The 22668-nt window shown below is 36.2% G+C and overlaps 1 protein-coding gene across 7 annotated transcripts in view; it reads left to right on the top strand.

The window, feature by feature from the left end:
- The window catches only part of gramd1bb (GRAM domain containing 1Bb), a 114369-nt gene that overhangs the window by 44890 nt on the left and 46811 nt on the right, over positions 1-22668 (top strand). For 3 of the 7 annotated variants that reach the window (XM_088345058.1, XM_088345059.1, XM_088345054.1), the window contains 4 exons: positions 3061-3271; positions 7417-7437; positions 12474-12497; positions 19760-19780. In XM_088345058.1, coding sequence (XP_088201184.1) covers positions 3061-3271; positions 7417-7437; positions 12474-12497; positions 19760-19780 — 277 coding nt within the window. Of the gene's footprint in view, positions 1-3060; positions 3272-7416; positions 7438-12473; positions 12498-19759; positions 19781-21822; positions 21841-22668 lie in introns of those variants that run through there. The other 4 variants (XM_088345055.1, XM_088345056.1, XM_088345057.1 and 1 more) reach the window with 4 other exon arrangements.

Raw genomic sequence — 22668 nt, 5'->3', positions numbered from 1 at the left:
TGCTGTGTTGTTGTTGTCAGTCGTGCTAGTTTCCTGTATTAGCGTTGCCTTATAAACCAGATTGCACATGGCACTTCAAGCCTTTTAAGCCTTAAGTGATGTAAGTCAGCAGAGCTCTTCAAGGGGAGGAAATCTACTGGTGTTGATAACCTGATAATTGTGCCTCCAAGGGGATGAGGTCAACTGAGACGTCATTGTTCTTCAAGGCTTTTTTGCAGATATTTTGGTAGGCTACGTGAAAAGAGTGGTCATATTTGGATCAATTTTGTAATAAGGGTTCTGCAGTAAACTGTTGAACTTTGATGAAGTGACAACGGAAACAGTTTGTTTTGCAATTTCTCATTGATGTAACATCAATTAAGGGCAATGTGCGACCACTTCTCTAAATTTCCGATTTTTCTTATGCTGTGTTTTTTTATTTTTCCTTGCCACCCATGTAGGTCTTAGATCAGAGGATTTTGGAATTGTGGCTTGTGCAGTCCTTTAAGGGTTTTGTGACTGGACTTGACTTGAGTTGTAATTCCTTCTCTTAAACACTAAACATAATTATAACATCGTACAAAAAAGAGTCAACTGCAACAAGAATAAGTTTGTTCATTTTGATTATTGTGTTGTTGATATATTAGAACTTGTTTTCTCACATAAAAAAACAATACTTAAAAAGTAATAATATGATCTGATGTGCCAGGTGGAATAACGTTTTTGTTTGTTTTATTTGTTTAATTTTTTTAATACATTTGTCAGAATAATGGTAGGTACTGTAGTTTTATTTATGTATAATGTGTAGTTAGTGTTCAATAAAGTAATTGATGAAATAAATCATGGTATAAAGTAGTAAAAAAAAAAAATACTCTCATCAATGTTCCAATTAGGAATCTTTTTCCAAAAACGCCAGCAACCACCAAATTGGATCTGATTTCTGATCATGTATTCAGATCAGGATAGTCTGGACATATCATATGCTACCCCGTTCTTCATATTTTTTAATAACCATGGAAATGAAGTCTGTGATTGGCTGTTTTTTTTTACTTCTCCCTTTAGCGTCATTGTAAACCATAGTAAATAAATACAAGACAAAAATATAGAGTATTGTATCTCTGACGCACAAAGAAAATGACATTCTGAACAGGCTAAGATTTATTGTGGGAAGTAGATCAGCCGACAGCATTTCTGTATTTTCATAATGGCGTGACGTAAACCAATAGCAGTCAGGCATTTTGCATGATGTCTGGGAGCCAGTAGCTCGGGAAGTAAAGCGCTTGGTTTGGGATCGAGAGGTCGCAGGTTCGATTCCCAGCTTATATGTCGAAGTGTCCTTGGGCGAGACACCTAATGCCCCTGATAAGCAGGTAGTTGCCTTCCATGGGTGACGCTGCTATCGGTATGTGAGTGTGTGAAAATGAGTAAGTGTCAAGCACATTGTAAAGCGCTTTGGGAGGTCTTCATTGACTTGAAAAGCGCTATATAAATACAAACCATTTACATAATGTGAAAAATTATACTTGAAAAGGAATAACATTATCTGATGATGCAGATGGAAAACGTTTTTCTCTATTAAAAATGTCAAATTCAAGAAAATAATGGCGGACATTTTTTAAATTTTCACTGTCAATTTGCTGTATTTATTTTATTCATCTATTGTTCAATAAAATCATAGATTTAAAAAAAAAAAAAAAAAAAAACATTAGTGGGCTCCTTAACCACTTCCTTTGGTGTGTCTTAGGCAGGTAAAGCGCTGATGCCCCTCCAGGCAGTTTTGGGGAATGACATTTGCTCCCCCACATAAAATCGATAATACTGGTTTCCATGGTTGTTAATAGCAGGAGAAGCCTCATGATCTGGTATTCCCAGATGGTCTCCCAGCCAAGTACTAACCAGGCCCAGCTAAATACGAGATTAATATGTTTCTGAATCGAGCTTGTATCCAGAATTTCTCATATCTTGAATATTCCCTACGAGAAATAACTGAAAACCAATGAATCAGTTCCTGGCCTCACAAAACCATCCAAGTTAATGCAAACTAACCACAAAATACATCTTTCTGATCACTTAAAACACATTCAAAGAGTAATTGAGCATACAAATACAGTAATGGCATAAATTAGATGATATTAACAAAATAAAATGTGACTTTATTATGTGCACTTACCATAGAGGAAGACGGTGGTTGTTAATATTATTGGAGGAGTGGAGTAGACAAGTAGTGGAGGCTGGTGTGAAGTAAAGGTCTGGGAGGAGTGAGGGAGCACAAAAGAATGTTAAGGATATGAGCACTTACTCATGGCTAGGGTGATTTAAAAAAAGCAAAAAAATGAGGTCCAATATGTTATAAAAGAAAAACACAACACAAGAGTGCAGGATCAGGTCTGTATGGCGGGAGAAACACATGGTAACTGGCTGATAGTGGCTATGAGCTCTCTTGGTAGCGTCTGAACATTCTCGTCACTTGGATTTTCTTTCATATGTTGTGAAATCATTTTTGCACATCTTGAGTAGCTCGTATGTATTAATATGAACAAAAACAGTCCTCTCTAAGTATTTTCATCTCATCTCATCTCATCTCATTTGCTGCACCGCTTATCCTCAGTAGGGCCGCGGGGGTGCAGCAATCATCGGGCAGTGGGCAGGGGACACCCTGAACTGGTTGCCAGCCAATCGCAGGGCACACAGGGAAAGACAACTCGCTCGCGCATTCACACCTAGGGACAATTTGGACCGGCCAATCCACCTGAAATGCATGTCTTTGGAATGTGGGAGGAAACCGGAGTGCCCGGATGAAATGCATGCAAGCACGGGGAGAACATACAAACTCCGCACAGAAAGTCCGGTAGCCGGATTTGAACCCACACAGGAGGTTCGAAAGACCTTAGAACTGTGCCGCACACGCGCTAACCACAGCGCCGCCGTGCTGCTCTCTAAGTATTTTTTTTTTTAAACAAGAAAAAGTAACTTTAATGTTTTGTACTTATTTTACAAAATGTTTCAAATTGACTTTTTTGTCCTAAAATTCCGTCTTTTACTTTTCAGTAATTTTCCCATTCCGTATTTGTTTCCTTTCAGCACTGCCAGTAACTCAAACAAGAGCACTCCAGCTTGCTCGCCAGTCCTGCGCAAACGCTCGCACTCTCCCACAACACAAAGCCAGGAAGGTGACAACATGGTGGAGAAGGGCTCGGACCACTCCTCGGACAAGTCCCCCTCCACACCGGAGCAGGTGGTCCAGAGGACATACTCGGTGCAGTCGGCACGCAGCGGGGGCAAGAACTCCAAAGTGAGTAAAGTCGTCGGCATTTTCTGGTTCGCTGGACAAATTCTCGAACCCTCGTGATGCAGTATTGAAGTTGTATTATTTTCAATTTGCCTCACATTGTAAAAGTCCACATACATAGAAAATTTAGTTTGAATAATGGTAAGATAACAGGTTACCTTTCTGCGCCCTTAATTTCAACAAAATAATTACTTATAAAATGAGAATTTGTTTCAATTTACTCTTTTTGATGCAGTACATTTAGTCAAAATACTGTGCATTAATTTCACACAGGAATACTCTAGTTAGATTTTTTTTTTTCTTTTTGTTATTGTTTGTTGTTGTTTTATTTTGTTTGTTTCATTTTGTTGTTGTGTATAAAAACAAAATAAAACAACAAAAAATGTTGCTTTATTTTGTTATCTGTTTTGTTTTGTTGCTTTTTTGTTTTATTGTTTTGTTATTTTGTTTTGTTGTTTTGTTTTGTTTTTTGTTATTTTGTTTTGTTGTTTTATTTTGTTATTTTGTTATTTTGCTTTTTTGTTTTGTTTTTTTGTTTTATTTTGTTATTTTGCTTTTTTGTTTTATTTTGTTGTTTTGTTTTGTTATTTTATTATTTAGTCTTGTTGTTCTGTTTTGTTGTTTTATTTTGTTGTTTTGTTTCATTGTTTTATTTTTTTATTTTATTTTGTTGTTTTATTTTGTTATTTTGTTGTTTTGTTTTGTTGTTTTATTTTGTTTTGTTGTTTTATTTTGGTATTTTGTTTTTTGTTTTGTTTTTTTAGTTTGTTATTTTGTTTTTTTTTATTTTGTTATCTTGTTTCATTGTTTGATTTCATAATTTTGTTTCGTTGTTTCATTTTGTTATTTTATTTAGTTGTTTTATTTTGTTTTGTTTTGTTGCTGTTTCTTTTTCAATTAGACTGTCGTTTGGTTAAAGAGACAGTGTGTATTATTTAGTGCCTCTCACTGGTAAAAAAAAAAAACCTATTGAAAATAAGCAAAAGTACATGAACTATCATATAAACATGCACTTTTATAAATACTCAATTGACGAGAAATTTGGCACGAAATTAACCTAACATTATTGTTCGCTATCTTGCTGCTACAGGTACCCCAAAAACACAAAAACCTTGTGAAAGGCTGGGGCAAAAAAATGAGAAGAAAAATTGGGCGGTTTGGTCAAATTGAGTCTCCATAAATTGTATTCTTCCTTATGCCTTTTAGCAGGTATATTCAGTAACACTAAACACTCTACAGTGACATCTAGTGGTCAAATAGTACACTATGTCCCTTTAAAAACCGTATACATAAAGGACAGCTTTAGGTGTCAGAATACGATAATTCCATGTAGAAAATGTATCGTTTTGTTGATGATTCTTATTTATATAGAAGGCTTTCTGAAGCTTACAATAAAAAAGCAAAAAAAACATACTTAATTTATGTCTTTGTTTTTTTTTTAATTTTAATTAGTTTTATTCTATTTTGTTTGAATAAAAAATAATTTTACAATATATAATAAATATTTCAGAATTGCGTTTTAATGATTTTTTAATTTGATTGTTTTAGTGTGATTTGAATTTGATTTTTTTATAATAGTAAATACATGTCATTAATTTATGTAATTATTTGAATTGTTATATGGAACATTTTTAAGACTACTAGATTCATGTTCTGTAAATGGGTGTTTTATCGATTTATACATTTGTTTAGTTTTTTTATTTATTTGCTTGTTTGTTTGCTTTGGAACTGTCTAAGAGCGCTTACTATGGTTGTATCCATGTTGTAATGATTAAAGATTCAAGATAATTTTTGAAGGGAAACCCAGAATCGTTGGTCGACCAATCAGATCCACCACGTGAATTGACTTAGTGGAGGGAAAAGAGAAAAACAAAAGGTATTATGGGGAAGTCAAGATGGACCTTAGTTCTAAAATGTGTGTACAGTATGTTACAGAATGCCATTGACAATAATTGTCCTATGTTTATCACATGTATCACGTTTTTTTGAAAAATATTTGGTAAATCTCGAAATTATTTGATTAATTTTAACTAGGCTTAAAACACCTGATAATTTTGAAGTAGACATTCGAAATAAGGAGAGAACACATCAATGAATTTTGAACTTGTAAGGAAGACAGGGAAAGAAGCTTCAGATAAGAAAGTCCAACCTGTTCTAAAAGCCCTCCACTGAGCCTCTTTTTCTAAAATCTCCCAGTTTAAAAAGAAGATCCGCCCGAAAGTGTGTGAAAATTAAAGATAGTGACAATGATGTAAACAGTGCATAATAGTCAAAATAACAAACAATAATGCGCAATCATGGTCAAATTAACAACCCAATATTAAAAACTGAATAAACTTATCAATAACATTTAAAGAAAGTTAGCTATTAGCATTTATACAATTTAAAATGTTTATTATTTAGCTGTTTTGAAAAGAAAATGAAAAATGAAATTTGTGTTGCGCTGAATGCTAACGGTCAGTGTGTTCCATGCGTTTATTGTGTGTCTGCTCTTGGATTTATTTACTGGATTATGTGACACCATTCGAGAAGTAAATCATACTTGCTCTCCTGTGTAACAGTATACTCTCACACTTGCAATCTCAGACAGACACACTCATAACCATGCACAAACACCACTCTCTCGTACACACTATACATTTGTATATACAAACTATACAATTGCAACCTACATACTCCCTATATGCTTGAGAGACTTTAGCAGTGTGTGTATGAGAGTATAATACACACACTTCTATGCTGTCACACACATACCGATATACTCTCTCACATATACCACTATAAGACATATAGTATACCAGTGTGTGTGAAAGCATAGTCGTGAGAATAATAGTACACACAATATCCTTTCACACACATCACAATACTCTTTCTATGTCTCTATGCTGTCACACACATAGTACTATACTCACACATGTATACTACTATGCTCACTTACGGGTACTATTATACTCTGATTAACATAAGTTATATCCCATAGCAAGCGTATGAGATTATATTGTAGTGTGTGTATGAGAGTATAGTATTATGTGTGAGAGGGTATAGTAGTGTGTGTATGAAAGTATGGGAATATGTTTGAGAGTATACTAGTGTATGTGAAAGCATAGTAGTTAGTATAGTAGTAAGTAGGAGGGTATAGCAATATGTGTTAGAGAATTGTAGTGTGTGTATGAGAGTATATTAGACACACTTCAATGCTGTCACACACATACTACTATACTCGCATACACTCAACATGGTTTCACACACTTTGTATGTTTCTATGCTCTCACACACATACTACTATACTCACACATGTATACTACTATACTCGCTTTCGCGTACTATTATACTCCAATTAAAATGAGTTATATCCCATGGCAAGTGTATGAGATAATATTGTATTGTGTGAATGAGAGTATAGTATTATGTGTGAGAGGGTATTTTATTGTGTGTATGAAAGTATGGGAATATGTTTGAGAGTAAATGTGTGTATGAGAGTATAATACACACACTTCTATGCTGTGACACACATACCAATATACTCTCTCACATATACTACTATAAGACATGGAGTATAGTAGTAAGTATAGTATAAGTAGGAGAGTATAGCAATATGTGTTAGAGAATTGTAGTGTGTGTATGAGAGTATAGTAGACACACTTCAATTCTGTCACCTGCATACTACTATACTCACACTTGTAACCTACTATACTCGCTTACGTGTGTGTATGAGAGTATAGTATTATGTGTGAGAGGGTATAGTAGCGTGTGTATGAAAGTATGGGAATACGTTTGAGAGTATAGTAGTGTGTGTATTGGAGTGTAGTAATATGTGTAAGAGAGTATAGTGGTATGTAAGAGAAAGTATAGTAATGTTTTTGAGTATGTGTCTGTATGAGAATGTAGTAGTGGAAGTATGATGTTATGTGTGAGAGCAAGAATGATTTACTTCTCAAAAGGCCTCTCATACAATTGTGTTTGTTCATTCATCCGTTCATTCGCGTGCACTCGTTCCCACGCGTTACTCTCATGACACACGCTAACCATCTGATGACGACACTCGCATAATCTTCAGCTGTTTCTTCTTCTTGGCTTTCATTTCTTTGCGTTTGTCTTTTATTATCTGATTTTGTTTTTTCTTTGTTCTTCTCCTGTTTGCATGCAAGTCTCACAAGCGACTTTCCAAAGTAAGCATTACTCTTTCTGTTCTTGGAATGTTCCCGTGCTCCTCCTCCTGCTCCTCCACGGCTTCCCCCTTTTCCGTGTCTTGTGAGCTTCTGTGTGGAAACATCTCGCATCTCGCCCCGGCTTGTTTTCTCCATCCTTTCGCTGCCAACAACGGCCGATTGCACCTCCTCCACCTTCCTTCGTGCTTTCATCTGCAGTGATTTGCAATGTAGCGCTTGCTAATGGCAATGCTTTCACACTCACTGGTCGCGGATTTATGCAGAGGACATCTGCACAATCTAAGGCAGGGGTGTCAAACTCATTTTAACTCGGGGGCCACACAATAGAACAAACATTCTGTCGGGGGCCAGACTAGTAGATTAAAGAGAAAGAAAAAGAGAGATGAAGATATAAGAGAAAGAGGGAGGGAAAAAGGAAAGAGGGCGGGGCAAAGAAAGAGAGAAGGAGAGAGCGTGAGAAACAAAAGAGATAAAAAGAGAAGTCGTGAGAGAGGGGGAAAGAAAGGGAGAGGAAGAAAGAAATCCAAAGAGAAATAGAAAGACAGAAGGAGAGAAAAGAGAAAAGAAAGTGCGAAGGGTATGAAGAGGGAAAGAGAAAAGAGAAAAGGAAAAAAGGAAGTGAGAGCAAAAGCGGTTAAAAGATACACAGAGAGAAAGAGACAAAGAGCAACAGAGGAAGAGAAAAAGAGAGACACAGAGAGTGAAAGAGACAGAGACAGAGTGGGAGAAAAGGGGTGGAAAGAGACAGAGACAGAGAGACAGAGAGAGATAGAAAGAAATACAAGTACAGTGTCTTTGTGAGAGGCACCTGGCTTTGACAACATCAAGATGACATATTTCAACCTGCAGCTTGTTTTTCTCTTGCGCTTCTCTGAGTGTTGTCTCGCGGGCCGGATTCAATCCCTTAGCGGGCCTGATCTGTGATCTAAGGAGATCTAATGTTAGAGTTGTACTGTATACTGTATTGAGAACAAGGCGGAAAATGAATATTAATAACATTTTCATTATATGCTAATTCGAAATGCATTTTTCATTTATTATGATTGTGGTTTGCACTTACTCCGTTACAGGTAGGGCTTCTTCTAAGAGATGTTATTTTTCAAGTCAAGTCAATTCATGTTTATTTGTACAGCCCTTAATCACAAAGAGTCTCAAAGGGCTGCACAGACCACGGATTATTGCAAACCACCAACTATTATGACACCATCACCTGATCTAAAACCTACATGAGGGCAAATAATACACATATATTGTTTACATAAAATATAGGTTATTCATAAGCTACAGAATAGAAGTGTGTTTTAAGTTTAGATTTAAACATTTCCACTGAGGTTGCAGATCGAATCTCAGGGGGAAGAGCATTCCACAGCACCGGGGCCCGAATGGAGAATGCTCTTGAAACTGTGGATCTCTTCTTGGCTCTTGGGATCACTGTCTCAGAAGTCTACTTAACCCTTGTGTAGTCAAAGATATTGATTGCAAGTAGTGATGTCATAAACAATTAGTATTATTTTTAAATGGAAAAAAAGACTATTCTGAAAGGGAATTAAAACAATGTTTTAATTACTATATGGTAGTTCTTGATTTATGATCTACTGGACCCCCAATAATTTGACTTTATAACAAATGCTAATAACAACACTAGTTTTTATTTTGTTTTTTTCAGTTTAACTAATGTTTAAAACGTTTAAAAGTAGCAATGTGGCTAATTGGTTAATTTATTAAAAAGGCCAACACTGCAATAAAAAAAGTTGCTCTGGCACATTATTTCGTTAGTCTAATTTTTAATGTTATTCTCGACAAGTAAAACTATATTCTGCGCAAAGTAAGAAAATGACAATTGAATGAAAATGAATATAAAAATCTATCAATAGCATTCAAATAAAAAAATATTAAATAATCCTGTTAGATGATGACAATTATCTGACGGACCAGAGGAAAATTATCCTTCTCATTTTTCATATACTCTTTTCTTTTATTTTAGTACAATTTAACCTATAAAAAATCGGAAATAATATCATTACAGTAAATCAAATTGTAAACTAATAAATAACACTAATGTCAAAATACATACCCATAAATTATAATAAAAAAATATCTGATATCTGATTTAGTAGAGGTATATGAACAGATCTTAAAAGAATTCTTAGAATTTGAAAAATACTGCTTAAAAGTATTCGAAAAATAATACTTTGATGATAAAACTTTTACTGTAAAATAATCAATAAAAATAGTGTCAAAATAAATACCCAAAATAATACTAAATATGACCACACTTGTATAGTAGAGGTAGATAGATAAATACGTACATACAAACATACTAATTATTATTCTACTAATACTCTTATATTCAATATATTTAGAAATAATGATTGATGTAAGCATAATTACATAATAGAAAAGACGGCAAATCATTTTTTTCATAATTTAAAATTTTAAAAAGGAAAAAATAGAAAACAAACACATTTTATATAGATAGATAGATAGATACTTTATTCATCCCCGTAGGGAAAGTCACTTCCAGCAGTATCCTTGTGTTGAAAAATAAAATAATGAAATAAAGATGTAGAAAACAAAAATACCCAATATAACGTTTTGCTATAGAGTATTTAAATAGTGCTACGGAAAATACACACTGTAATAAAAAGAGGGTAATATGCAAATGTTGGTGTGGGGTTTAATGTGGGCATGTACTCCCCCGGGTGGAGTTAAAGAGACTCATGGCATGAGGAAGAAATGATCTCCTCAGTCTCTCCGTGTATATATATATATATATATATATATATATATATATATATATATATATATATATTCAACTAGTATAATGATAAAACTAACTAACAAAAATAATAAATAATAATAGTGTCAAAATAAAGACCAGAGAACTATACTAAAATGACTAAACATATCTGATATAGTTGAGGTACATAAACAGATAATAAAATAATTTTTAGCAATAATAAATTAAAACAATGCTAGTTTTATGTGTAGAAAAAACACTGCTTATGGGAGAAAAAGAAGAAAAAAGGTTTCTTATATGTTATCTTCTTCATTGCCACCTTCGTCCTTAAGCTTCTTATCCTACCCTTCACGATCTGCTGAACATCTCGATATTATTACGTGTTTTTTGAGATGGGAAACGAATAACTATTTAAAGCAGGAGTCCCCAAACTTTTTCCTGTGAGGTCCACATAACTTTTCCCTTCTCTGATGAGGGGCCGGGGTCAGTTTGTAACAGAAAACGTGTGATGATTGCAGGAGTGCCTAAATGAAAATAGTTCATAACTAAGGAACATTTTATTGCAAAAGTCCAACTTTATTATCAAATACAAATACACATATATGAAAAAAAAATCTAAATGCTTTCTGGTATTGTTCAGGGGGCCGGACCAAATGTGGAGGCGGGTCGCACCCGGCCCGCGGGCCGTAGTTTGGTTACCACTGATTTAAAGGGAAGCTCTGTGATATTTCACCGCTAGATGTGCGACCTCGATTCACAAATAAAAACAGGACAATGCCATTCTTATATGAAGCAAAATTATCTTATGTCGCAGATGCTGGATAACTTTATTTAGTTTAGTGCCTCCTAGTGGTACAAAGAAATTCAGTAAGAAAAAAACCAACATTGATATAAATACCAGGTAAATATACTTAAACCATCATACGAATGGTAATTTTTAATAAAAAAATCCTAGATTGAGAAGTTTGTTATCCTTTTACATGGTAGAATCCCTACCTAGAAGTCACCACCGTGTTTGTATCTTGCTGCTGTGCTGTGCTCTTGGCACTGGTTTTCATTCGCATTAAAAAACCTAGTGACACCTAGTGGTCAAATAACACAAACTGGGGCTTTAAAGAGTGTATTATTTGATCACTGACATCGCTGTCTTTTGTAGCGCAATCGAAAACAAGTGCTGCAAAGCACGAGGAAGATTACAAACTACGGAGACTCGAAGGGATCAAACTACACCATTTTGCTTTTCCTTTTTTATGCTTAGCTGCAAGATAGCTTTAGGTGAGCCTAATGTTATGTTAAATGAATACAAAGCTCCTCAACTATGAGTGTTTTAAAACAATGCATGTTTGTATGATAATTCATATATTTTTGCGTATTATTTAAACCCAGGGTTGGGTAGGGTTACTTTAACTGGATTACTTTCAATTACTTTTGGATTACTCCAATACCAAACATGCTAATAAAAGACAAAATAAACTAAATATGAATAAAATTACTAAATTTTGTGCAGGCTTGGAGTAACGGAACACATGGAACGGCAAAAATGATGTTGGCAAGCGATTTGGATTTATTTTCATTTTGTTTCTGTCGCATTTAGATCAAAGAGATCAAAGCCAGGAGAGAAAGCTTACCACGTGTTGTGAGTCATAATTTTATTCATATTTAGTTTATTTTGTCTTTTATTAGCATGTTTGGTATTGGAGTAATCCAAAAGTAAAATAAAGTAATCCAGTTAAAGTAACCCTTCCCAACCCTGTTTAAACCAATGTTGCTTTTTTTAACAAAAAAATGAATTCAAATCTCATTTCTCTTATGCTCGTCAGCCATATGCTTATGACTATACATGCACCGGAAAAATATAGTGAAAAAGAGTCAAAGGAGAGTTCCTGTTTTGAGGTTTCCACGTGATGTGCTCTCCGCCGCGATAAACAGTCTGCTTTGCACACGCTCAAAACACAAAACAAACGCCAAATGATTACATCACTCCTCACTTGTGTGCCTCAAACTAAGCCATCCACAACAAGCGCAAGCCCGAGCGCAATCTCCCTCTCGGGTAAGCCATTGGACGCTAGTCACATGACGGCAGCCATGCCGTGAGGTCGTCACGGCAACGTGAGCTTGATCATCCTGACCCTAATGCAATCCAAATAAAAGTGCACGCTCAGCAAACGGGGGCGCCGGGCCTCTCTGTGCAAACGGCGGCAATTATGTAGTCACATCATCCACGTGGGAAATTTTCTCTCTGGTCTCTTCTCGTTTGACTCACTGGATGTTTTTTTTTTGTTGAATTTTCTTTCAGTATGACAGACTAAACCTGATTAAAGTAAGCATTCTTCTTGTTGTCATCTGACCCTCTGGCCTTCCTCTCCAATCGATCCCTGATCTCCCATGTTCCTCGGTATATGTGCTCTGTGGTAGATGCAGTAGTCTCAGTGTTATGCTATCCCTGTTCAAGACATGTAATTTATAAATCTGAGATAGTTTCAGTTTTGTCTCCGGGCATCGGATAGATTTTAGTCATTAAACCCCGAAATCTCAAGCTTTTTGAGTTCAGCTCTTTTATTGATGTCTAAAACTACAACTAAACAAAAGTTGAAGGTTTACTTCCTTTAAGAATTATGTTCTAGTCACATGGACCCCAATCACAGCCAACGACGATGCTATCGGATTCAATAAAAGTTCTATTGTAATGTACTTTTGTTGAAATCACTTCAAATGTTAGAAAATCATGTTAAAAAATATTAATATTGTTAGTTTTTATTATTATTTACCATATTTAACAGACTATGGGTTGCCTCACTCATACTAGGGCCAAAGTCATGAAGAAGAGGAACCGGAACAGGATCAGGACCCAAATGCGTGACGTTTCTCACACAAGCCTTTTATTTTACGAGAAATGGGGAGTCATGCATGTTAGGCAGCAGTCTGGCGTGGAATGACAGGAAGCCAGAGGCCGACAAGATCGATACCAATTGCCCGAGCAGATATCGGACGGATGGGGTCGATACTGTACAGGACGAGACAGACAGGGTTGATATCAAAACGGGATGTCAAAATTAAACAGGACAAGCTAGACGGAAATGAAACTAGAAACCAATATTAAACTGGACAAAATAAACGGGAACAATACCAGACAGGAAATACCAACAGGAAACAGGACCGAATCAAAACCCACGTCTTGCAGGCAGAGGTTCGTTGATGAACTGACAAAAGGTGAGTAAGAGAACTGAGCTTAAATAGAAGGAAAGCCAATTGGTCAACGAGCCGCATCTGGCGCCACATGGGTGGGGCCAATTGGGCGCCATGGCAACTGTGACAAGAGGAAAAAAAGTACATGAGCATATTTTATGCCTAATGCATCAATGCTCCCAATTTGTTGAAAAACACTACATTTAAGCACAAAGAAGGCGACAAATATTTCATAATAGAAGAAGACTATGCTTGCTTATAGCACAGAGCAAGACAACGTTAGTTTTTGGTGTGGAAAAAAATGATGTTTACGCATACATGGTCACTTTTTGACATTAAAAAGCGGTAGATTGTATTAGGCACTAAAAAGATGCTATTTTCAGGATAAAAGATCATAGTTTTCAGGCGAAGACATTAAAATCATAGATAGAGAAGAATCATAGTTATCAGCGTAGAAGAAGACAGTAGTCTCCAGGGTAGAAAAACACAAAGTGAAACTAGTTTTGATCAAATAAATATAAACGTATTAACCCTAGTGTTGGGAATAACACCGTTTTAAATAACGCCATCACATAATGGCATTATTTTTTTTCAGTAACTGGGTAATATCAGTTAGTTACGACGTTACAGCGCCGTTACTGTTACTGACTGTCAAAAACGTTGTGTAACTTTGAATAAGAGACCGTTTACATTTCCAACTACGCACCCCTGTGTGAATGGCACGTGTGTGCCGCATGCACAGAAGAGCAATCCGTTCAGTCTTTGTGGAAGTACTCATGGATGCTGAAAGCGGAGCGTATAATGCAATTTGAAATTTATTGTGCCACCAGAGGCAGAACAGAGTTGTCCACCCAAATACTAATTCAATCTAAAACCCCGATTTCCCTTATTGAATGCTCTCCGTGTTTTTGTCCACCATGGTTTTTTTATTCCTGCACTTTGTCCCACCTATTGATGACTTGCAGTTTGCATGAATTCGTCTCGTCCATTCACACAGAGGTCAGATTCCAAAAGATTAGATATATATCAGATTTAGAACCACATATGAAAGTGGCCCCAGTCTGGTATTAGAAAAGCGGATATGTACTGTTCAGACAAACTTTAACAAATCAGACATAGCCCTTGACTGTCCAAAAAAATCAGACTGTTCTAAGATATATTATTACAATGTACTTTAGTTGTAAACAAAATACTTGAAGTACAGTAGGCTATGTCTACTTGAGCTGTTGTCTCAGGTTGTGCGAGTTTGATTTATTATACAATATATTAAACCCACTTTATATTGGTTACTAGTGATTGGTATTTTGTTTTATTGTGTACTGTTTATCTTTGTTGCACTTCAAGTGTTCGACATAAGGTGCATGAATATTACAAGGTCCTGTATCACTACCTATCTGTTCTTCTAGGTTCAACTGATTCAAATACTGCTCAGAATATTAAAAAAAAATTAAATAGGTACTTTCCCCGGTAACTAGTTATTTTTACAATAGAGTAATTCAGTTACGAACTCTTTATATTAGGTAGTGAGTAACCATAACTAATTACTTCTGAAAGTAATATACTTGACACTGTTAACCTCCAGGGTTGGGTAGGGTTACTTTAACTTGATTACTTTCAATTACTTTTGGATTACTCCAATACCAAATATGCTAATAAAAGACAAAAGAAACTAAATATGTATAAAATTACTAAATTTTGTGCAGGCTTGGGGAGTAACGGAATGCATGGAACGGAAAAAATGATGTTGGCAAGCTGTCTGGATTTATTTTCATTTTGTTTCTGTCGCATTTATGTTAGTTTTGCCGGAGATCAAAGAGATCAAAGCCAGGAGAGAAAGCTTACCACGTGTAGTGAGTCATCATTTTATTCAGATTTAGTTTCTTTTGTCTTTTATTAGCATATTTGGTATTGGAGTAATCCAAAAGTAATTGAACGTAATCAAGTTAAAGTAACCCTACCCAACCCTGTTAACCTCATATCTCATCAGAATCTAGTTAGCAATCATCGCTACGCCACACAAGTCCAACTGTTCCGATGCTGTCAAACGTCTCATGTCGAACATGCCACACTCTCACATACATGTCAGCCAGTAGGCACACTCAAAGTAATTCCTCTCTTGTGTCTCTGTCACCTTCAAATCAGATTAGTCGCCATTAGCCAGCGATTGTCACAGTGAGCAGTGTTGTGTTACCGCAAATGACATGGCTATAAATGACTGCTTGTCAAAATCAAAGAAGCGCGCATGTCCTTCAAAGCAGTCTGCCTGATGTACCGTATTTTCCGCACTATAAGGCGCACCGGGTTATAGGGCGCACCCCCAAAAAATGGTTTTTGGTCCTATATTTTCCATACATAAGGCGCACCGGATTATAAGGCGCTACAATGGGAACGTCGACAAAACAGTCAGATAATTCAGTCAAACTTATTACCCCCTTAACATTCCGAAAGCTTGCAAAGAAGCAAATACGTGTCTCAGACATGTACGGAAATAGTGTCTGTACGATGTCACCAATCACTCAAATGCATCGTTCCGAATATCATTCGGAAGGTTAAAGTCTTGGGATTCAAGAAATGCCAAACATTTCTTAGTTTCCATTTTTACAGCAAAGTAAGAATTTTATCGTGCAGGGAAACGGGGTTCTTTACTGCGCATATGACAACAAACACTTTGAATTGAATTTAGTTTAAAAATGGACTCATCACAGGAACATCAAGATCGTTCTAAAACAAGATACCGGGATAATATAAAGCTGCATAGCTCACCTAAGTTCTCTTGCAGCCATCACGTTCAATAATGATACGTAACCATGGTCTTCTTACAACCGTGAGTATAGTAAATCCAGGAGAGTAAAATATTTACAAATACAGAATAGTAAAAAATGTTTTCTCTATGCCATAGTGCAACCCAACGTGTGATTCACATTCATCTTTTTCGGCCAATTGCAGGCTTTGTTTCGCCCCTTTAGCCTATGCGAGCCTGTAAATGATAAAAAGGATCCGCCCCCTTTACCTCCGAATAACTTTAGCCAATAGTGACTGATTCAAATGATGATTGACACATTGGTTAGGAAATAAAACGCCGGTATATAAATCCCAGCATACACCGCGGACTACTTCGCCTTCGGGGGAAAATTTAGTCGGCGGCTGCTTGCCTTAGTTGCAAGACTTTGCGACTTAATATTGATCCATATATAAGGCGCACTGTATTATAAGGCGCATGGTCAGCTTTTGAAAAAAATAAAGGCTTTTAAGGTGCGCCTTTTAGTGCGGAAAATACGGTAGTCCTTTTGTTCAGTTTTCATTAAGTTTTACTACAAATATGTTTTCCATGCAAACCAAGTGTTTTACTTGGGAAGGTGTGTGTCTTTACAACAAATATTTTGGGAATAATGACCATTTTATACTTGACGTTTCCTAGTTGCATGTTATTGTTTTTATTATTTTTCCTACCTATTTCTGTCAAGATGCTCTCTTTTACTTTCATCTTTTCCTCGTCCCTCTCCTCTGTGTGATCTCTTGCATGATTCCCATTGGAACGTGACTTTAATAAGGCTAGAAATAGCCTCATAATGTGATCATTCAAGTTGAAGACAATCTGCTGCCCTCTGCTGTCTTAAATTGGTATTTGACACCGGCCGGTGTTCATATGGGTCACTGAAAACCTCGTTTAGTTGGGATGAACCTATTAAATATGTAAATTAAATTATGTTCAGGTATGATTGACACTGTGAGAGAGTTACACGTGAACTACAGATTTTTTGTTATTGTTTTACATTGTTTTTAGCATGAAAAAAGCACTACAACAAAAAAATTAAGCCTGATTTGCTGCATCATCATACCTGTCAACCTCCAGGGCTCCATGCCCTTACAAGATGTTGTATTTTCCCCTACAAAATACAAAATAATCTTACACTATATTTTTTTTCAAACGTGTTTATTTATGTCGTTTAACATGTTAAATTGTACATGTGTTTCGTTGTATATATTGTTGATTAACATTTTGTTGTGAGATACTGAGTTGCTCGACATGAATGAGGTTTATTATAAAAAAGGTTCAAAAATAGTAGCTTGGACGTTCGCTGTAGAAGGAAAAAATACATGCAAATATAATTAAGTAGAATAATACATTTTCTTATTCAAATTATTAATTCATTTTCTGCATTAAATTATTGTTGGTAATATACTGATTAAAGGGATAACCACAAACTCGTCTTTTTTCATTTTCTCCTTTTATACTTCCTTTTTTTCTTAACTTCTATATACAACAATAATGATTCGTAATATTATGCATCAAAGCAAGTGAGCCGTTTGAGAGCCGTCTCTCTTTAACGAGTTGAGCCGAAAAAGCCGGTTCGCTAAAAAGAGACGGACTTCCTTTCACTACATATCTACCATATGAAATCCGAGGCGGCAGATGCATGCGCACAGTAGCATCAAACCCCTCGCTTCGTTTGCAACGGGAAAAAAACTATACCGAGATAGAGGCTACCGCGGCGAACTCGTTTGACTTGATTGATTTGCCATTTTGTCATAGTCGGTGTATACAGGATGGTACCCATAATTGACAAATTTGCGTTTTTCCCGTACAGATTTTCTTGTACGTCGTACAAGTCTTAAAATGCATAATAAACGTACTTTGTACGGCAAAAACGTACAGGTTGACAGGTATGCATCATTTTGAACCCAGAATACAAATGTAATATTTCGACACGTTTGAGTCTTACTTTTCTGAATGGGTGAGTACCAATACAAGATATTGATATTGGAACCATACAAGGGCTTGTTATTTGATATCAGTACTCACAACGGTGAGGAACTGAAATGTATATGAATGAGAGTTGCCCTTTAGTTTGTTTTTATTAATTATTTTATGTTTGGTATAAATATTAAATTCAATTGATACCACTTTGTAGACCAATACCGTTAATTATGAAAGCAAATGTAGGTACCTCCATAATAAAAGCCATAAAATGCATTCACTTCCCAATAAAAATGGATTAAAAATACACATATTGTCTTGAAATAATGACAATAGTTGGTTGGATCCTTTTACCAAAAGGGCCATAGGGGCAGGATTTCCTGTGGTGTGTCTTGGGCTAGTACAGCTTGGTGGCACCCATCCCTCTCCAGACCAACATTTTCTTCCACCCAGTTTTAAACCGCGGACATATTGGGTGTAAGGCGAACGAGCTAACCACTGCACTCTGGAAACATAAAATTATGACAATACAGATTAATATTACCGGAAATAAAAACAATAAAGCAAATATAGAGCAGACACTACTGGTATAATGAGTTACCGTGTCAAATGATTTCTTGTATATATCATGTTTATGGTTTATACTGGCTGAATAAATAAATATAATACAATAAGCCACTGTTTTTGAGTACTGATTCAATACTTTATAGAAAGGATAATTATTATATTAATTTTGGTTATACATATATCGCTATTGGTGTTGCACTAAAGTGGTATCAAATCACTACTTACTTTGTTTAATGGTATTTTATGTTAATTGCAGTTAGAATTGGGTGCTTGTCGCAGGTTTTCCGAAATTTTGATAACTAAAATCTCATTAATATCTGTCAGGACCAGAACGGAAACAGAACCCAATTGCGTAGCGTTTACCACAAGTTTCATTGAAGAAAAGAGGAAGGGCTGCGCCCAGGATCCGGTGTTCACTGGACGCGGCAAGCAAGTCGCTCTCGTACTCTGATTGTGACCTGAACACGGAAGTGGATCTTCCGTAGCGAGCGATGGCGGTGTCAGGGGAGGAAAAACTGGTCGGTAGCCGGGACTGGGAGAGCAAAGCGTGGTCGGGGTTTGAAACGAGTCGTAACCCTGAACGGAAGAGTAGACATAGTTGGGGACAAAAAGCGGTCGTAAGCCGGGACGGGAAAGCAGATGTGGTCAGGAACAAAACAGGTCGTAGCAGGAGACAGACGGGATAAAAAACGGGACAGGTGGGAGTCAGGGTCGAAAAAGGCTTGCCTAGTATACACTGAGACTGACAAAATGGGACTGACAGGACAGGGTTCAAATAGTGACAGGGAGCCAATCAGAACCCGCGGCGATTGGCGCCAAATGAGAGGGGAAAGGTGAGTCACACCAGTAATCACGACAAATATCAATATTTACTCTATACAAGCGATATTTTGCAATAAGAATAAATTATATTTCTCATCTCTGATAGAGGTCAACAAAATTGAGTACTATAATCTGTATCAATATACTATTTTTCAGAATGTATTAAGATGTGCGGGTACGCTTGCTCAATTTTGATTTCACCCACGCAGGTCATAATTTCCTCACTCCTGGGCATGGTGAACAAATCGAAATTTTAATAATCAAAATCTTTTTTCTCTCTCTCTTTTTCTATCTCTTTGCTTCTGCAGAAGAGCCAAAGCTGGTATAACGTAAGTGTTCATTTTCTTCCTGTATTTGCTGTTCAAGTGTTTTGTGGGTTTCCTACTGTTTTTGTCCATCAGTGCTAACTGTCCGTCACTTAAAAGGTCAGGGCTCTTATACGGATATAGGCATTGTTGGAGAATGCTAATGAGGTAATTTGAGCGTTATGAAAAAAAATTCTCACTTTAATGTCCGCAATGTATGCTGGTAAGTTTACAGCAACATATAGGAGGACAACAGGAGTAATATTCTAGTAGGAGATGGAAAAATGGTATTTAAATTATTTGATCCAAAGCTAAATTATGTAAAATGTTTATCATGCTGCCAAACAGATTCTAATACACATATCCTGACTGAAACTATTGTGTTCAAGAATTACACTATGCAGTGTTTTTCAACCAGCGTGCCGGGAGTTTTTGTCTAGTGTGTCGCAGGAAATCGCCTAATTTTATCTTAGCAAAAAAAAGGATGCTATTGTGATCAGCCAAATAACTATGAGGTTCATCCATTTAATTAGGTGGTAACAAATGACTATTGTTATTGTAAACACTAATTATTTGCCCATAAGGAAGAGAAGGGAAAAAAGGTTTCATAACTTATTTTGTCTGCTTGCCCTGAAATAAATCAAAAAGGTAAAAACCTAGGAGATAATCTCCAGATTGTACAGAATTTATCATTTTCTCGTGTAACTAAAAAAAGAAAATGTTATTACGCAGTTTTCACGTTTTTCACCCATTTTACTTTTTTTTCTAGAAAAACAAGATAAGGATATAGTATATATATTTTTTAAGAAATCGTTGAAATATGGACAAAATTACAACAAATCATGAACTAAAATGAATAACATGGTGACCACAAATGATAAGACGAACGAACTATACATTCTTAAAAAAAATATATACACACACACACACACACACACACATACATATATATATATTGATGTTAAATAAAAGCAAAAACGACTGTTACTAAAACTTGTACTATCATATGATTATGCATTCTTTCAAATAATATTTCATGGTTCATGGATCCCTAAACCGCCTGTGTCCTAGTGGCACCACTTACTGTGGTGTGTTTTGGGCACCTATCTCTTTCCAGGCTGTTTCTTTTTTGGGTTAGGGTTTGCTCTCCAACATGAAAATTGATAAAATTGTTTTTCAAAGATACCAGTAGCAGATCTAACTCAGATACAGCACCTTCATCATTTGGTTTCCGTTGTTTCACGGTGTAAAGCATCATCCCGCTCTTCAGAGATGAGGTGGACCTCTTTTTTGACAGTCAGCTCTTACGCCGAGAAATGAGCATTTTTTAAATAGCATGAGCTTCTCCTGGATCAGACCTGGGTATTCTAGTCCTCGAGGGCCGCACGTCTTTCATGATTTTGGAGGTTCTTTTCTTCAACTCAGGTAAAACAAATTATCAGCTCGATAGCAAGCTAGCAGGAGCTTCTTAATGACCCTGGTGATTGGAACAACCTATAATGTAGAAGAGAAACCTCAAAAATCAGGCAGGACAAGCGGCCCTTGAGGACATAGACGAAGATGTTTTAATTGTTCGCTACAGGTACAGAAAAAAGGAAAAGGCCAGGTATTAATATTAGGAGAAAAATGGTGCTACTGGTCCCTTTGAGTTTGTATTCTCAAATACACAATGTCCCTTTAAGCCCTAAAAACACACAAACATGGCACTAATGAAATCGCTCTTTGATCATTGTGACCGTTTAAAAGGTGTGCCTCAAGATTGTCTAATAAAAATTGTGTGCCTCGGCTCAAACAAGGTTGAAAAACGCTGCACCAATTCACCTTAGCACTGACAAACGAAAACAAGCCTTGTTGAGGAGTGCAATTGCATATTACACCACTAGATAGCGCCCTACTTCTGGAAAACAGTCATGCAAAATCTTACCGTCACGTTTTTTCTATGAAGACCACACAGTAGTCAAAAATGATAACTCAAACATGTATTGCATACATGATCCCATTATTATTTTTACTATTATTACTTTATTATTATTCCTTTTGTGTGTACACTTTCTCCCCAGCATGAAAGACAACACATCATGAGAGTAAGCATGCCTTGCTTTCCGTTTTTTTGCTCACTCTGGTTCGAGCGGAAGCATGGTTCTAATCCCCCCGAGTCTGCTTGTCAATTAATTTACCGTGTGCTGCTTCCACCTCCCCGCAATGCCAAATTACATTTACCCTTATATTATTTTTGTAACTTCAAATGCAAAGGTATCATTAGTACTGTCGAAATGTATTTAGAGCATTCTAAAATCTGGATTGTTCATTTAAACGTCGCTTTTAACTTGTAATTCCGGTATGCAGCAGGTGGCAACAGACACATGGAGGTTCTCACTGTACTAAACAAAGCCATCAATATTGAGAGATTTGAATGCCTTTCTTTACAATACATGCCAACAAATCATGAGGATTGAAGTTTATGTGTAGAGAGGGCTGCTATTTGCCGCAGGAATGGACTGAAAAGAAGACAAGATAAACTAGGCTTTGTCCTGAAAGCCCAAATAGATTCTTTAATACCTTTGCTAGTGCTTTGGATTGTAAGCAAGCTTAACACAACTTAACTACTAATAGCGGAATAACAATTAGCTGTGTGAAATTGATGTGTTTTCTGATGAGAACATTAACAATACACTGACAACTAACCTTTAAAATGATGGTCCCCATTTTGTTTGTGTATCAATCATTTGCTTGTAAAATGTGTTTTAAAAATGACTCTATGGGTTTTCTTTTCAAACGTTTTTACTTCAAGTATCATACCTATATTGCAAGTCAGAGCATTGTCCGGTACCTATATTGTCTGATTCCGATAATAGGGCATAGGTTTGGCCTTGGCATTGGTGAGGAAATTGCACATTTTTTAAAGTGATCAC

Source organism: Urocampus carinirostris, chromosome 10 (assembly GCF_059441175.1).
Source record: "Urocampus carinirostris isolate Australia breed hairy pipefish chromosome 10, RoL_Ucar_1.0, whole genome shotgun sequence".
In the NCBI taxonomy this organism is placed as follows: Eukaryota; Metazoa; Chordata; class Actinopteri; order Syngnathiformes; family Syngnathidae; genus Urocampus; species Urocampus carinirostris.
The sequence above is the reverse complement of the archived record's forward strand: the minus strand, read 5'-3'. Positions and strand labels throughout refer to the sequence as shown.